This window comes from Drosophila simulans, chromosome X (assembly GCF_016746395.2).
Source record: "Drosophila simulans strain w501 chromosome X, Prin_Dsim_3.1, whole genome shotgun sequence".
Lineage (NCBI taxonomy): Eukaryota > Metazoa > Arthropoda > Insecta > Diptera > Drosophilidae > Drosophila > Drosophila simulans.
The window spans coordinates 2,998,201-3,016,646 of NC_052525.2; the positions used below are offsets into that span (position 1 = coordinate 2,998,201).

Here is an 18,446-nt window from a genome sequence, read left to right on the forward strand (position 1 = left end):
ATGTGTGCGTGACTGTTGCACAAGATGTTGGCCGTTGTCCTCTTTGGTTGCCCCTTTTTGTTGTTATGTGACAGTCATTGCAACTTAACGAGTCCCGACCTTCAATGTGACTTGCCGAAATAGTGAAAGGAGTTCCGCAAATCGCTGACTAAATGAAGTTTAAGTAAGCATTTTAAAGGCAAAGGATCAGAGGGTAGCGCTAATTACTTTCAAGCTTTAAGCACTTGACACATTTAAAGTAATTAGAAAATAACATGCATTTTTAATGGATTAATAGATTAAATCACATGTTTGATGACCGGCAATGATTTTTCTTTGACCTTAAGCTTCCTTTTACATGCATTTCCGCTAATGAAATCAAGTTGCATCTGATTGGTTTTCTCCGGTAAATATTGAAAAGCGGAAAGGGAAAAGGAAAGGGAAAGGGAAACGGAAAAAGGACCTCAGACATTCGCGCAGAAATCTCGTGAAAAATTGCGTTTGAATCCTGTTGCCCCATTTCCTGCTTTCCATTCCTGTTTCCACTTCAATCCAAATCGAAGGGAACTTCTCAAACGGAAGGGGGGAAATGAGCAAGGGCCGGAATCTAGAGTCGGAAAAACAAAGTCACGGTTGTAATCAATGTCGGTTAATAAAGTATGGCTCTGCAGAAAAAGACGAGATGTGGTATAAAACACAAGCTCGTGCATTTCCGTTTGTTTTTACCAAATTAAAAGCGTATTGTTGTTAGTTTGCTAAGGCCAGCTCAAATAATAATTCGCTTTTCAGCGTGCACTGGCTGCTGGGAGCTTGGAGCTCGGAGCTCGGAGCTCGGAGCTCAACAGGGGATGACCGCGACGAGACACAGGGGCGGCGAAATTGGCAAGGGGGTGGCTCAGAGTCATGGTCACGGTTCACAGGTTAATTATGCAGCTTGTTAAGGCACACCAGCAAAAAAAGCCACGCTCCAAAAAGAACACAAAAAACAACGCACAGTCAAAAAAAAAAAATAAAAACGAAAAGAGAAAACCAAAATGTTCCTGCAAAAAAATCAGAAAGAAAGTGGAAAACAAGAAAATTTCGCCAACGGCAAAAGGGGGGGGGTGGAAAATTCTGGGGGGTGGCGAAAAACGGGGGCACTACATGTTGCGTTCGAGTTCGAAGCCAACTTTGGCCATTCGGGAAATGCTCCACGAACTTTGCTAATGAGGTTTAACGAAATGATTTTATTCTGAAATGTGTGAAAATCGGCGCAAAGTTAATGCCTTTTACTTTGGACAGCTAATAATGCTGCTAATGAATTAACTTTATACTCCTATAAAAAAATCTGAGGAAAGTCCTTAGTCCTTAGAGACAAATTGTTGTCTGTTTTCTAGAGAACATAACTAATTGAAAGTTCTCGGTAGAAATTCTCTGCAGTTTCATAGCAAATTTGTGCTTTAATTTAAAGGGAATTTTTTGTTGCTTAATTAAACATCAACTCTTTCCTGCGGTGGCTTTGTTCCCTCGTGTTTTGGTTGGTGAATCTGGGTGGGAATACTGAAAATAAAACACTTCTGCTGCGACAGACGGAGATTCCACTTGTGCCATTCAATTAACCCAGCTCCAAACGACCCTAAACCCAAACTATTCACCCGCGACCCCAAAAAGTATGCAATGCATTGAGGCAAGAGTGAGAGTTTGTCACTCGCGCAGGGAAAATTAAAAGCATAAATTCTGTTCCCCAGAAACGCACGCGAAAAAAAGGTGAAATAAAAGGAAACCATGTCCCAGGAGAGTAATGGTGGCCCAGCAGCAGGAGGCGGAGCAGCAGCGCCACCACAATACATAATAACCACACCCAGCGAGGTGGATCCCGACGAAGTGCGCTCCATGGCCGACTTGGAGCTGGGATCCCCCGAAAAGCAGGTGCAGGTACAGAGCCAAAAGTTCTCCAGCACGTCGAGCACCACCAAGGTGGCCACCCACTCCTTTTCGATGAGCAGTAGTGCCGGCACTACTGTGCAGCAAAGCAAACAGGACAGCGCCCAGCAAATCCAGCAGCTCCAACAGCTCCAGCAGCTCCAGCAGCTCCAGCACCAGCAGCAGCAGCAGTCCCAGCGAATCATATCCAGCTCGACGAGGAGCCAGAGCCTGCAGTCCAGCACGATTGTGGGCGAGGCCACCACCATCACGAGCGGAGCCGCCCAGATGCTGAGCTCCTCGGCGGCGGCCTCGCTGGCCCAGCAGCTGAAGGCCCAGAGCTCCACCTCGATCATCACCAGCAGCGAGCAGAGGACCAGCACGAGCACCAGCAGCAGCAGCAGCACCCGGTTCATAGCGAGCGGCTCCAGCAACCTGGCCGGCGGCAACTCGAACTCGGCCAGCTCGGCCAGCAGCAAGACTCGCTTCCAGAGTTTCCTTCAGCAGCCGGAGGGCGCCCACGGCTTTCTGACGGCCCATCAGAAGCACGTGCGGCAGTTTGTGCGCTCCACGTCGGCGCACTCGGAGGCGGCAGCCGGAGTGGCTGGGGCACGGCCGGAGAAGTGCATCCGCAGCGCCTCCACCCAGATCGACGATGCCAGTGTGGCCGGCGTGGTGGAGTCGGCCGGGAACTTGACTGACAGCTCCGCCACCGGGGGATCCATGCAGCTGTCGATGAGCAAGCTGGGCCTGCAGCAGTCCTCCTCCATTCTGATCTCCAAGTCGGCCGAAACGATCGAGATGAAGAGCTCGTCGGCGGGCATGCGCACCCAGTTGACCCTGAGCGGTGGCTTCCTGGCGCCGCCGGGCAGTCGCAAAATAACCATTTTGAGTCCCATTCACGCGCCGCCCGGTCTGCATGACATGCTCAAGCGGGCCCAAGGACGATCGCCGCTCTCGCCCAGGATCAGCTTCCCCGGCAGCGATTCGGACCTCTTTGGGTGAGTTCATATAACTGGAACAATGTTCTCCGCCCTTTTGAATGGTAATTTAGCAAAGAGGAAATACAATAAATTAAATTTCTATGAAGGTCCGCCAGCTTGTCCACTGAATTCTTCGTAAAGCCTGCCTTTAAATTCGTCCATTGTGCTGGCTCGAATTCAGTGTGCCCCAAGTTTCCCCTTTGCTAATGAACCTGTTTATATCCTTGCCCGTGTCCTGGACACTAATGGCACATTGAACCCGCTGCTAATTGTTGACTTGCTGTTGCAAGTTGTGGGGGGTGGGGTGGGGGGTAAGGGCCTTTCATCACAACGAGAATTGCTTGCCCCCGAAAGCGTTGTCAAAATGCCAAAATTGTTTGTCATAGTCGTATAATTAAATTTAAATGTTTTTTATTTTCCGCATCCTCTCTGTCTTTGCCTGTCTCTCTTTCTGGCAGCGACAGCAGGTATATATATATATATATATATAAATATGTTAATACCAGCAGGCACAGAAAAAAATAAATTTGAAAATAAAGAGAATAATTTTAATGAACCCCCAAAAGAGATGAGGAAGGGGGCGCGGGGTAATTGAAGCTGCCAGGCCATGAAATTTTAAAGCGCAAAGGAAATCGAGAAAGGGAAACTTAAACAATTATTGGAATTACGTCCATTAAATGTATTTAAATATAATGGCAGGCGAAGGAAACGAAATGCAAATAGGGCCAAGAGAGAAGTGAGTGTTGTGTATTCCGAAAATAAATCGGTATGAAGCATTATACGCGCTAATGGTTAAACACGAAATAACTGAAGCGTAGGGAAAATGAAGGAGGGGGAGAGGGGGGGGGGGGGATTAACCAGTTGACAGTTGTTGCTCAATATTTGCATATTTGTTTTTGAAACGCAAACAAATATCAAGCGTAATTCTCGGACAATTTTAGACAGTGCATACTCGTATATATAGCAAAAAAGGGGTAAAGTCGGAAACTGACTTTGAGCTACGAAAGTTAAAATTTCTAAATAAATAGTTGTGTATTTCTTTGTATTTATGCCAAAATGTGCAGATGTGTTCTTATTCCCTTCACATTCGACTAATCAACATTTAAACTAAAGTCTAAAGTTATTTATGCTCTCGTCCTAAGCCCGTAAATAAAATCTAATAAATCGCACGGATAACATGCCATTTTGCGGTGGCTTCTTATCAGTTGGCCAACAAGTCGGTGCTCCACTTCAGTCATAACATTAATTCCCAAATCAAAAATTCCCTTTGGAATTAGCCGAAAAATGGGAAGTTATATAGTGGAGGAGCCAAGGAATTTTGGCTGTTCTTCTGAAGGAATAGGAAGGGGGGGTGGCTTCAAAAATCCACACAGATTCGCCAGCAGGCCGCAACATTTGCATAGCTTTGGCCACAAGTCAGGGTACCCCCCCTGGGTGCCCTCACCCCCTCAAACCCCTGACCCCTGGCACCCCTCATAAATCCGGGGCTGAAGCTCAAGGCTCAACTTTCGGCCGGTCTCTCGGTATGCGTGACTTATGTTTACAGTTTATTTATTATTAAAAACACACAGACAAATGGTCCGAGAAGAAATGTTTATTATTGTTGCTGTTTGCCTCAGTCAAACAGGCCAAAAAAAAAAATAACAAAAAAAGAAAACAACACAGCACAAAAATGTATACAGTTCTCCGGGATTTCGGCGAATGGAGTGGGCAGGACGAGAAGTCCTGGGGGTGCTCCTCATTTATATGCCATGTCAACGTCGGCGGTTTGGCTGGCAATGAATTGAAAATTTCGACGCCCCAAGCCGGCGAGCTAATGTCTATATAAATTATACTCCAATCTTTAAGCTATCAGGGGATCGGCTCGGTGACGCAGCCCGCATTTTTAACAACTTTAGAAAGGGGTATTCCCCCAAGGAAATCCGGCGCTTTCGGATTGCCGACTTGTTTGTCGGTGGGTTAAATGGCATTGAGGGATTTTCTGAGCGCCAGAAGTTGCAGCCAAAAAGATTTGAGTGAACAAAAGTTTTCGGACATTTAAAATGTGATAATTGTCGCGGCTTCAGGTTTTTTTTTAGAAAGATTTAATGTGTGAAACTTTCAACGCTAACAATATGGTAAAGTGTCCCTTTCATTAACTTTTTTTTTGCCATTGCTCCTATTTTCAGAAAATAAACGAATCGCCTAAGGTCGATTCAAAATTGTTAACCAATATCTAGGTTAATGGCAGGGTGCAATTTTCCATTAATGTACCAAACACTTTGCCAATAACTTTTGGGTCTTGTATCCTTAAGGACAGGCCTCGAAATTGTTTTGAATTTCTGTCAATCAATCAGCCCACGTAATTTGTTAATTAAGCCATTGAACTCTTGTCGGCTAACTGGGTTAGTTAACCCTTTAGGGCAAGCACTTCTCTACACAGCATGAAATTGTTAAAGTATATAAACAAATTTTGAAAATCAGTTAGGTATCTTTATGCTATATTTCAGATAAATAACTTTAAGCAGCTACAACATATTATTCTTCATGCGTGTAATAGTCATCTAACAGTCGTTTCCCCGAGGAACTTCAAAAGTTTCCCCTTTTCAAAAATGAGAAAGATGCAGGCAGTCGGTTTTCCCTCGGGAAGAAGTGTCGACGAAAAGTGGTTAAAGGGGACTTAGTCGGTTAGGATATGGGCCTTGCTCGCCTTTAAAACGTGCCTTTGTTTGCATATTTTATTTTGGAACTCTTCGTCCTCCCCACCGGCGAATATTCAGTCGAGTGTTGCCCACTTTAAGGCGCTAATGAAGGTATATTTACGCAACAAAAGATGAGAGCAAGAGAGCCGCCAGGACCTTCATTACTGTCAGGATATTAGTTAAAGTTCGTAAGCAACTCATTAGTTTAGACAGTTCCGATATTTAATACGTTACTTCGATTTTCTAAGTAATTAGGAGGCATAAGATAAACTATGAATATTACTATTTGGGCATTGCAAATAAAATGCACATGAAATTCGAGCCAATCCAACAATTAGCAAACATCATGCATTATTGTGCTCATACTGACTGCTATTTAAATTGTTGTTCTTGCCTGACAGTCGCTTTCAATGCGAGCATTACATAATAGCATGAATAATATTATGCATACGACACGTGTGACATTTGCAAGGCCATTTGAAAAAGGGAAAAGAAAGGCAGCGGCATCTCGAATGGCCATTTGAAGTATATCCCTAAGATAAAGGCAATCCGAGATGGGAAAATGCCGGGCATGGGCGAGAAACAGAAGGTGAGCCCTCGGATGCCAAGGAATGATAATAAACTCAAAACCATTAAAAAGAAAGGAGCAACGAGCGACGAAAGAGTTGGGGAATTTAATATATTTGCACTGCAAGGGCGGAATGAAGAAGCCAATTGAAATGGAGTGAGATTCGGTTCAAAAAAATTGACAATGTACAACATCTGTGTCCACTTTCTTATAGAAGATGTAACAATATTTCATTTTGTTTAGCTTTTATTTTTTGCAATAAACCAGGTTATTTCATTTGGTTTCCTGAACTGCTTGGTCCTAATTAAATCCTTCTTGTTTCCTCCTTTTTTCCTTAAAATTTCCCTTTTTTTTTGCCAAAAATCCGTGGATTGGCCCAAGGGGTAAGATTTTTGCTTTGCCTGCTTTTTTCAGCTTTGCAGTGACTTTTGGACCGGTTCCCTTTTCCATTATCCTCGCTTTTTTCTGAGCTGCTCACCAGCTGAGCTTTAAAATCCTTGCTGCACTTTGACAAAAAGCTGAAGGAAGCGAAGGAAAAGAGCGGAGATCTCAGGGAGCTAAAGAATTATTAGTCCGGTGCCTCATTGTTGGCAAATTTAATTAGTATGTTGAATGCTTCCTTACGGGAATTTCTAAGGGAATTCCTGAAAAATTCCAGGCAAAAGGTGAAAAAAGTTCAAAGAAACCCGCATACTTTCTTCAATGAAGCATTCATCTTAGAAAGAATCTAGTCCATGAAAGCTCAATAGCAATGCGACGAACCCGGAGCTTTGGAAAATTGCTCACAACTTTTTCCACAGCTTTTCACCACAGTTGAATTTTCTGGAAAAGCTGTCTAAAGCTTTGAAAGTTGAATAAAACTTGCTTAATGTTATTTTTGTTGCTTAAGGTCAGGATTTCAAAAAAAAAATGTGGAAAAACCAAAATAAGAAAATGTTTACAAAGCTTTGTAAGTGATATTATTATAGGAATGTTTGATACGTGTTTTTTAAAATGTATTCTGTTGCTATAAGATAAAAAAGTATATTTTCAAATTACTAATTTATCGTATTGTCTCTTTTTCTTTACAGGTAAGTTGATTGAATGCATACGATACGTTTGTGATTAATTAAGCGACTTGGGTAAGCTCGATTGCATCTGAATTTTCGGCCATGGAACATATTTTTAAACTTTAAACGCTCGACAAAAAAGCTCTGGGCTTTGTGCGAGCGATTATTGCGTATACGCGGCGTGCAACTGGTTGGTGGGCGTGTCGGTCCGCCCTTTTTTCAAACGTTTTCCCCCCTGTTTCTCCTGAATCCCTTTACCCACTTCGTTTTAACAATTTGACACCCAGGAGAAAAAACAATCAGCAACACGTTGAACCTTGGCATTTTCACTCGGCGTTTTTATGATTAACTTTTCGGTATGTGCAGTGGCTAGACAAGGAAACAGAGCTGACGCACTGAAAAAAAAAGTTATATATTATAGCAAATTCTTTCGTGGAATATATAGTTTTGTGGAAATAATCACTATGTGGGTATAACCATGACACAATTGTAATGTAATTGGTATTATGAAGTCAGTTTAGTGTATGTTTCGAAAATCATCAACTTTTTTTTGTATATGTATGGCTTTGCGAGACGGGGGCGGTGCGTTTCGCGGGGGCGTGGCAGACCGCCCACCTGGCGCTGCTGCGAGTGCAACTGTAAATGCATCAGGCAACTGAAATGGGAAATGAGAAATGAGAGACGCGTGCAATTTGTTTGTCCGCCCGCCACGCCCACGGCCCATCAGCCGCCCAACCGCCCGCTGGCTGTACCGTTAGCTGTGCGTCAATGGGGCGGCGTGGTCGTGGGCGTGGCTGTTGGTTTTGGGTACACACGCTCAGCGGGCGGGGCAAAAAATCTCTAGCGAAAGCGGAGCTCAAAGAGCAGGAAATTGAAAAATATTAAGCACGAAAAAAATCGGAGCAGGAAAATAATGAAAAATGTTTTCGGTTACAAACTAGCTTGTTTGAAGTTCTCCGCAATCGATAGCAAAACGTTCGAGTTTAAAAGCAAAAAGATGCAGTAGCAATTCAAGGAATGGAAGTCTTCAGTTTTGGTTTCCAAATGAAATGTATTGCTATCAGCTAACAAAATTAGGCATTTTCTATTCAAGGCATTAATTGAACCAATAAAAAAGTGAAAAACAAAACACAAAACCATTCAGGTAATTTCACCTTCATGAGCCTCATGAAATTCGAGTTTCCCGGGTCGAGAAACACAAAACCACCGTTTTTGTCACAAATATTTGACTCACGGCGTTCCCCCCAAAAAAAATCTCTCCAATAAACAACGAACTGAGCACCCTCCCCGGGTGTTATATATGCGTTTATATTTATATATGTATGTGTATATCTATATGTATGTATATCTCCCAGATGCCCAGATACCCAGGACCCCTGCCACGCCCCCCCATCCCGCCTATCTCTAAAGCCAGCCCCCTTGGGTGCCATTGCCATTGCCCATTGCCCATCCATTAGTTTTCCGCTTTTCCCCCGCCCCTGGATTTTTTGTTCCTTTTTTTATTGTTGTGGCTGTTTGTCAAAGCAAAAGTGGACACAGGCCAGCGGGGAAATAGATTAAGGGGGCTCCTTGACACACGGGGTATTAATAACGTTTTTGCGAAATAGAGTTGACAAAAAGCGAGGTGCAAATAGATTAAATATCACCTACGAATATTCTAATTGACAACACTTTTCGGATTCAAAATAAGTTGGTACCCATATATAGATTTGCATTAGTAATTGGTTAAATGGTTAATGTTACTATAGGTGCACAGATACTTTGAAGAAACTCTGATATCAACCCTCGCTGGGAGAGTCACTTCCTTTCCTGGATGAATCTCCTTTTCGCTGTTAATGTACAGGGAACTGTAGAGCTGCGATACCATCTGGTTTGGCGGCGGTCATAACCATAACGCCGAAAAAGGCGAAAGCTGCTCGGGCTCCACCTGTTCTCCCTTTTTAGCGGTCCTTTGGAAAACCTCACCCAGCTCAGCAGCAAAGTTTCATTAGAACGAGTGGCGAGCGGCATTTTTGATGGATAACTCTCGCAGGATAATTGCACTTCGAGCCCGGGGCTCATTTCAGGCCACTTTCACCTTCGCCGACAGAAATTTGAAACTTTCAGATGGCCCCCGACCCCGGATGCTCCGTTTGTTTGTGCGTGCAGCACCTTGAGGCACCTGGGGCAGCTTAAGAGCTAATGCCAAAATGCCGGAATGCCGGCAGTGAGTACTGGTAGTAGTGCAGCACGAGGTGTGCTTGTGTTTGTGTTTGCTGGCCGGAGAGTTTGAGCTCATGGGTGGGGTCAAGTCAGGGGGTCATCTAATCTGGAAATCAAAGACGCCTCGGGTTCTCGAGAGCCAAGTACGATGGTCGCACAAAGACAGATTTGCTGATGCTAACGCAAGCTCGAAATAATAATAAAAGTGAAGCAAACCCAAAACCGCGTAGTCTAGTGTTAGTGAAGACGTCAACCACTTGAGTTCGCCGTCGAACGCTGCAATTGCCGCTCTGCCGGCGTCGCTGCCACCGCGCCCATTACTTGACCCCAGATTAGTTATCACTATTGCACATTATCATAAGGTCTTGCCAATATCCAAAATGCAAATTGCAAAGCAGAAAAGATGCGTGAATGAAGTTTTCAAGTGCAGTGCGCAACAACAGCAAAAAGACAACAGCTAACGGCAGCGACGTCGACAGCGCGGTTCTGATAAGAATGCACGGCGGCAGAGCAGAGGGCTGATTGGAATCAAGAGCGCGCAGCTTTCTGCGCAAAAGAGAATTCTGAACTGTCCGCTCTCTCCAGCAAACAGTAAATAATAGTTAATGGTCGCGCAAATAAACAATAATAATTGATGACCAGCAATGTTTCCTCCGCCAACTGACAAAAGCAATTCTTTGAGAACCTAATTTCTCAGGAAATTCTTCAAGTTGGTCCATACTCCGATAATGGTGCTCTCTCTACTACTACTTTGCGCACTTCATTCAGTAGAAAAGGCGGGCCATGGTCGCACCGCACCTTAAATACTCTGCAAATATTGAGTGAGCATAAAAAAAGTACATTTCGCAGTCATTTGTGCTGGCGCTCTGATCAGCATTTTGGACTAATATTTAGGGCATACAGTTAATATATCTCTCGTGAAAAACAAGCTTTCTAGATTAACCTTGGGCAATGATATAATTTAATTTGATTTATATACACTTAGCATCTGCGGTCAGAAACTATGTATTTTGATGAACGCGTATTTGTATTCAACACTAGACAAAATAGATTCATTCACTTCTTACGCGCACGCGTTCATTTTGTTCATCTTCTTTTTGCGCTCTTTCGCTCCTGCTCTCCGAAGTCGCCGTCGCTGCCGGCGCAATTCGCCGCCACTTTCTGCCTTTCTCTGCTTTTCCGCTGCTTTTTGCGGCAGTGTAGTGCGGTCGCTGCAGCAGAGAGCATCGCATCGGCATCACAACGCATATCGCATTTCGTGTGTGTGTGTGCGTGTGGGTGCGTGTGTGTGCGCGCGCGCCGCCTAAAAATAATAAAATAAAGAAGCACCACATCCATAATCATAATAATAATAAACAATAAATTCGCGTAGTGGTCGCAAGTGCTAAATAATCGCTTAACAAAACAGCATTGCCCGTGAATTTTTTTGTTCTTGTGCATTACCTTTTTTTTAAGTGCTCCTCGCACGTGTGTGCAAAACAACAACAAAAAGCAGGAGAAGGGGAGAGAAAGAGAAGCTGTAAATTACATAAAAGAAGCAGCAGAAGTTAAGATAACAGAGTGAAATGATAAGCGGCGGAAAATAAAGCTACACAATAATACACCAAAAATATGGCCAGTAATTACAGAAAATATATGCAAAAGTCGTTTAAAAGTTAGTGCAAAATAAACAAAACAAAAACCAAACAAAGGGCGGCATCAAAAAATGCAAAAGGCGTGCTAACAAAGCACACGCAAGTGAACACTAAAAACTGATAGCAACAAAATACTTGAAAACTACCAAAACTCTTCCACTTAAAATCGTAAAGCCAAGAAAATTGCCAAAGTTGCAAAAATAATAAAATAACTATACAAATAATCAAAACTTCGATGTGTGTTACAATAAAAACCCTCAGTGAAAATACAATAAATCTGGAGTACTCCATTATAAACAAGATAATACACGAATAACAGATAATTGTATTTGGAAAAGTAGACCATATTCAAAAGAAATATTGAAAACAAGAAAGATAATAGTAAATGCGAGTGAGTATTCAACACATGTTATTAATCAAAGCAAATATATAAGATTCTCCAGAAATAGGTAAAATTCCATATTGGAACTAAAGAAAAAATGCAAGAGTGGTAGCCACCAAAAAAAAAATACTAAAATTCGTACTGAATAACTATAGTTAAATAACAACATAGTTGGAATCTATAACAGAAGTTGACCCAAAACGAAGTAAATATGTGAAAATGCAAAACAAATACAAAACCAATATAATAAACTTAAACCACCGCAAAAACTGATCTTAATATATGTGTATAACGAAACCAATTTAAATTAGTGATAAATATCTTGTCAAAAGAGAGCTCGCTAGACGATAAAAATGGGCCATTTCTTACAAATAATATAATACCAAAACCCACAAACAATCCAAACGACTTTCATATTCAGTCTGATATGAACGAAATTATTCAAATATTATTAATAAGAATGCTAAAAACTGTGTAATTGGGCTAGAAAATGTTTTTTTTTTTTAAGAAAAGAGAGAGAACAATTTAGAAACCTGATTATATTGAAATTAAAATCTATTTGCGAATGAACTAAAAATCAGCGCGCGAATTTAAAAAGCTAAAATTCCCAAGAATAATTAAATAACAAACTCCAAAAATTCCCTAATGTCTTCTTAAAAATGCAATTAATTCTTCAACAGTTCTCAAAGTAAAAAAAAAAGTATTTAAAAATAAATATAAGATTTCAATTAAATTATTTCAAATTCTAAAATCAAGTTTTTAATTCGCCCAATATAACAAGAGTATCGAAATTCGCTCAATCTCTAAAAAAAAAAAACAACTTTCGTAAAGTTCTAGAATGCCGCCGCCGCGACGTCGACGCAGTGCGTGATTGTGTGCGTGCGCCTAGTACTCATGTGTGTCGTGTGAGCTTCTGAACTGGCGACCAAAACTGACGACGCCGTCGCTGCCTCTGCCTCAGCCGCAGTCGCCGCCTCCGCAGCAGCAGCAGCAGCAGCAGTAACAACAACTACAACAACAGCCACCAGGGCCGCAGCAACCACACCAGTTACAACTGCCCCAACAGCAGCGACACCAACAGCGATAACAACAACATATAGATCGCGGAATCTGCTGAAAGCCACCGCCAAGGTGAAGAAGAAGAAAAAGTGGAAGCAAATCTCCTTCGTCGACGACCAGCAACGCTTGAAGCAAGCAGCGACGTCGGCGGAGCGCAAACGCTCCACCAGCAGCGCCCCGCCCGCCCTCGAGAGCAACGTACCGCCGCGGCTGGGGCGCTTTCTGCGGCAAAAGAGCAGCGAAACCAGCAGCGCTGCAACGTCGGCAGCAGCGGCAGTGGTGACAGCGGAAGCGGAAACAGGACGCCGGAAATCGTCGGCGGCCTCGATCATCGCAGCGGCAGCGGGCGCTGCTGGCTTGCACAACAACAACAGCAGCAGCTGCGCAGCGACCGCCAGCGAGGAGCAGAACTCGAGCGGCACGCTCACCGGCAGCAGCGGCAATACTTCCACGTCGACGTGGTGCGGCAGCATCAACTTCCTGGTGTATATGGTGTGCTCGTTTTGCTGCTGTTGCTACAACTTTCGCAATTCGCCGTCTAGGTGAGAAGCCGCGCCTATCGATAAGTAATCGCGATTTATCGATAAGTAATCGCAATTTATCGCGATTTCCGTTTTTTCTTTTTTTTGCAACTTTGGCTTGAGCTAGTCCCAGAATCTTTAAAGCGAAAGTTTACTTTCTTACGAGAATATCGATAACTTATCGAAACGTGAGCAAATTTTTTCATAGATGGAGTTGCACAAATCATCATAGATATACTTTGCGCTGCCACTGCGACCAATAATTTGTCAATGCTTTTTATAGCATATTCAGTGCTGACATTAGCCCCTGATTCCATTCCATTCCATTCTCCCTGGGGATCTCTCTCCAGCGATATCTATAATTAAGTTGTTAGAATTCTATTCATAAACTATACATCTACCCGCGAGTTGTGCCATTTGTTTAATAAAGCATGACCGAGTCCCCATTCAAAGCGAAGCTTATCTAACAGCAAAAAAGACAACAAAAGCGAACAGAAATCAGCAAAGAGTGAAAAAAAACTACGTTCAAATTGCAGGCAATTTTGATAGCTCACACGATCTGCTGGCGCATGCGATGCAGAGCGCCAAGAGGATCAATCAGAGCATGTGATGTTCATTAGTTGATCAAGGCATCAATTAAGTCCGGAAAAAGCCCACTTTTTGGTGCTTCAATCTCAATCACAATCGACTTTTTCGCATCTCTATTGGTTGAACTGCAGATGTGAAGGGTTAGAAGTTAGGCGATTATCGAATGAATATGTGAATTAATGAACTAACTCAATTACGAGTGGATTTGCCAGCAAATACTTGACTCAAGGCATTCCAATCAGGCGGATGATATCCTGCTGGCCATTATCCTCAATGATTCGACCACTCGCATCGCCCACCTCCCGTTATCCGTTTTCTGCAATCGGTAAGCTGCTTGCTGCGAAACCCACTTGGGACTAATTATTACTTGGCCATCCTGCCATATATCCTTCAGAAATCAAAGGAAAGAGACGGCAACTGCTGTTGTCGCTCGCCAGAGAGAGAGGGAATGAGAGGGAGAGAGAGAGAGAGGGCAGCTGTGACCTCTGCTCAGGTGGCATTGTGGCGCCGGCAGAGCGAAGCGAATAGAGAGGCCTCTTTCTTTATTTTCGTTTCTTTTTTTTTTTTTTGTTTTTTGTTTTTGGTGTTCCGAGCAATCAAATTTTAGGCGCAGATTAGAATGCTGCGAGGTCAAAGTTCAAGGTTGCACAAACCCCCAAAAAACGGAGGGGTTGATTTTCCAACACCCCACTGCCCTTTCCCCATTTCGCCGTCATCTGTTTGTTTCACATTTGGCAATTAGCATTTAACGCCTGTTATTTTCCCTTCGTATTAATTGCGTAAAATGTTAATCTGCTCAACTTGTCACCGAAATAAAGTAAAGAACAACAAAGGCAAACAAAAACCTCAAACCCCAGAAAACTGAGCAAAAGCAGTTGGGAAACCAACTGGGAAGCTGAGTACATCGGGTTCCCCTCCTCAAGTTCAAACACTTCAAAGGTCGTTGATGATGCACAGTGGTGCCTCGAAAGGCCTGCTCTATAAATACCCCTTATTATTATTATTATTATCTGTATTATCAACAAAATTCTTGAATGACACTTGCCATTTGAAAATATCTTACATTAAAGCTTTTGCAATATCTAGACCTTATAATTGATTATTTATTTCACCTTTCTCTTTACAGGTAAGTCGATTATGTGCCTATCTTTATTGTCAGCGAAAATCTTTGGTAAGCCTATTTCGTCGGGAAATCAAAGTAAAGTAAATGTAAGCTAGATATTGCGCATACGCCATGTGAAGCGGGAAATTCCACGATAATGGTGATTCAGTAGCAATGAGCTGCAGATGCGGCATAAACCTAAACAGCATTCTCAAAACTGGCTTTCATGTTTTTGGACCCGTTCACTATATGTGCTCCATATATTTGTTTGTTTTTTTATTTTTTTATATTTGAAGGGGGCCGGTCTGCATTGTTAGCGCTTTTTTGTTTTTGCTGCTTTTGAGATAAGAGCTTGGCTGGTGTTGTTGTAGTTGCAAACTGATAAGGGTCCAAAGAGTCGGCACGCTTTGTAGAATCCACCGAAAGCCCCCAGAAAAGCAAATAAATTCGAGGCTATTGTCGATTTTATTTTTTATCACATGTGATAAATGAATATGGGAAAGCAGCCAAGCGATTAGCGAACCAAAGGAATAAACCGCTGAGGATTTCACTGTTTTTCTTCTTCAGAACTTTGCTACTGATCAAAACATACTATATTTTATATATATAGTTTGATGGCTGCGTAATTACTTCCTAACTTCGAAAACAGTTGCTTTTGCGAGTTAATTAATTTGAAAAAATGACCATTAAATTGATTGCGCATTTGACTTGATTGCAGAAAAACCAGAAAATGGCTTAATTTATTAAGCTGGCAAAGTATGACACCGAATTTATGGCTGCATAAATCACACATGTGTACTTACATGTGTGTATGCGGATTATACATGTGTCTGAATTTGAATTCCCCAAACAACAATTGAAAAGTCCCCCCACTTTTTTCTATATATCTAGATATTTACATTTACATATATGTATGTGTATATTTTCGCCAGACTTTTTTGCACACCCCAATTTTCCGGCAATTTCTTTTTTTTTTTTTTTTTTTGAGTTTTTGTGCAAGAAGTTAAAAAATGGAAAAGTAATGAAAAAAGCAACGACGACGCTATGTCTGCCCGATCTGCTTATAATTGGATTTCCGCTGTGTGCTGAAGGGAGAGGGCTATACTAGAGGGAGAGGGCGCTACTGTGCGAGTGAGTGGGCACTAGGCGGCGGCAGCTGTTTGATGATGAATCTCAAGTCGCTGTCTCATTACAACTTTCAATTTCAATTGCTTCTTTCGCTTCTATTCGCCCTCTCGTTTTCGCATTATGCTTAGCATCTACGCTCTCACGCATGGCTCTTATTTTAGGCTACACTGCGAATAACTTTCGTAATTTTACAACCTTTAATGGCGAATTATAAGTGTCTATTTATGCATCTCAATTGCCTTCTATAGTTCACCTATTAATTATGTTTAATTGATTGGATTTGAAACATCGATAGAAGGCATGCTCAGTAGTTCAACAAGTATTTCTCTCAGTGCCGTAGCCCCCTCTCGCTCGCACTCCCAGCTGTGTTGGCGCCTGGCTCGCCTTCGCCTCAATTCGAATTCGTTATTCGCCTCGCTTCGTTCGTTTTTCGCCGCCAACTGCTCTGCCCGCGGCGACAGCGACGCCGGCGCAGGGTCTCGTTTTCGCTTTCGCTTCGCATCGTTTTCATCGTTTTCATCGTCTCCGTCATATAACAACGTTCGCCGTTCGCTCCGCACACACAATTTGCGTTTAAAAAATTCCGCAAAAACGCAATTCGCGAAAATCGTGCACAATTCGTGAAACGGTAAAAAATCGGTCGAAAACCGCGGATTAATCTGAAAAATCAACAAAATATAACGGCGAAAGCGTAGTGTGTGCATAATATTAAGGCGAAGAAGAAGAGGAAGAGCGAAAGAGGACGCGGTGCTAAAGGAGGGAAAATGGGATGAAAAGCACAGTTCCAAAAGGCGAAAACAAGTGGAACAGACAAATAAACAAAACAGCGAGGAAGAAGAAGAGTGTGTGAGAGAGAGAGAGAAAGGAGGAAGAGAGAATTTCAGGAAGAGTGAGAGCGGGAGCGCAAACTAGTGCATAAGAAACAAAAACAACTCTAAATAAGTTGAAATCACACAACAATAACATATCAAATTAATACCAATCCAAACCAATAAATAAATTACATAAATTTATTAACAATTTTTTTTAAGGACACAATTATGCAGGTGACAAAGTAAACCAAATATGTATATACGAATTGATTAGGAAAATGAGAAAGCCTAAGGTAAAGCAAACAGAAAAAAACTTAATTAATTGAGAAAAACAAAATGCCAAAAAGAATCGCAGCAAATAGAAACAAAACCGCTGAAAAACAAAAAAGGCCACCCAACCTCTGGCAAATTTTAATGTTTTCAATTAATTGCTGCGGCCCAGTTTAAAAGTGGCGATAAAAAACCAAAAGCGCCAAAAACAAACAAAAAAGAAAAACATTTTTTCGCCGGCCGCATAAAACGGCTCTGACGTCGGCGTCGACGTCGGCAGAGCAGCGACTGTTGATTTTTATCAGCGCAACAACTGCGAACCGAAAAAAAGTACAACACTCACACAAGTAAATGGGAAAAATCTTTTTTGGAAGACATATTTTTTTTTAAGTTTAGCTCTTTTAATTTAGAATCGAGCATGGGTTTTGTTATTTTATTATGTATGTGATCAGGATTATTTTCAAGTGTATGTCTAATGAGCGGGTTGCTCCTTCCCATCATCAATTCAGTTCTTTCGTTCAGTTCGTTCAGTTCGTTCAGTTCGTTCTTTTAAGGCTTTGTGACCTTGAACTCGCCCAGCTGACACATGGGCAGAAATGATCACGTTGTGCTCTATTGATCGGTTTTTTAATAACTTGCGATTTCCATTGAATGGTGGTACTCATCTTTTGCCCGTCTCGAGTCCTTGATTTTATTTTCCTTTTCAACTAATTTGATATCATCTTATTCTTCCTCTCTGCTTCTGTTGTGCATTCAAACGAAAACGAGAACGAAAATCAAATCAAATCAAATTGAATTTTCAGCTCCCGTTTTCCACTGAATGGGATCCTTCAGACCTCCTCCTCCTCCCTCCTCCTCCCCCTGCCCCCCGTCGCTCGCTCAATCCGCATCTCTTTGCCGCCTGCGACGTTGCCGCTTTTCACTGCGAAAAGTCTAACTCCATCGGCCATCGCGCGTTGATTTCTTAAATGTAATTTACCACGGGTCCGGCATTCGGATCCGTTTTTCCTTCCCGACTCCCGGTTCCCGATTTTGCCGCTTTCCTGGTTTTGCCGACCTTCAAGGACCACGCCCCCAACATTTATTCCATTTATTTGCGAGGCAAAATTCTATTTGCTGCTTGGCTTGGCCGAAGCAAATCGAAATCAAAGCGAAAATTGTAAACAAACGGGTGGCTGAAAATCCGGAGTAAACATTCTGTTTTGCATAAAGTCCAACAACTCTCGGCTTAAACAAATCAAAAGTTTCCAGTTGAAACGAGAGGAATCACAAAATCCTTGAAAGCCTACATTCTCACACTCGCCGAAGTAGAACAGAAAATAATCAAGAACTGCGTTCCAATTTTTTATTTTTTAATAATAAACCTTTAAGTTCGAGAGATAAAACCTCACAATCGCCTTTCCCTATCACGATACTATCTATTACAAGATACGCTCTATTCTTTTCCACAAACGTTTAAATATTGAGTTGAAACCAAATTTAGGATGTGTTTTAGAAAGCTCTGCTTTCAATCCCCCTTCCAATGGAACGTTGAATAACATTCTGCTTTGTCACACACAAAATGGGCAATAATTCCAAGTCGTACT

The 18,446-nt window shown here is 42.3% G+C and overlaps 1 protein-coding gene and 1 long non-coding RNA gene across 10 annotated transcripts in view; both read left to right on the top strand.

Annotated features, from left to right (window-relative positions):
- LOC6725013 (cAMP-specific 3',5'-cyclic phosphodiesterase) overlaps positions 1-18,446 on the top strand; it is a 105,530-nt gene that overhangs the window by 32,654 nt on the left and 54,430 nt on the right. For 4 of the 9 annotated variants that reach the window (XM_039298063.2, XM_044923786.1, XM_039298062.2 and 1 more), the window contains exon 3: positions 1,707-2,882. The exons of 4 other annotated variants lie outside the window; for them this stretch is intronic. In XM_039298063.2, coding sequence (XP_039153997.1) covers positions 1,744-2,882 — 1,139 coding nt within the window. In that variant the 5' untranslated portion in view covers positions 1,707-1,743. Of the gene's footprint in view, positions 1-1,706; positions 2,883-12,853; positions 12,982-18,446 lie in introns of those variants that run through there. One more of the 9 variants, XM_039298067.2, reaches the window with a different exon arrangement.
- Positions 14,728-16,888, top strand: LOC120285391. Its single transcript, XR_005544694.1, has 2 exons — positions 14,728-16,472; positions 16,810-16,888. It is a non-coding gene; the product is annotated as an uncharacterized LOC120285391 (long non-coding RNA).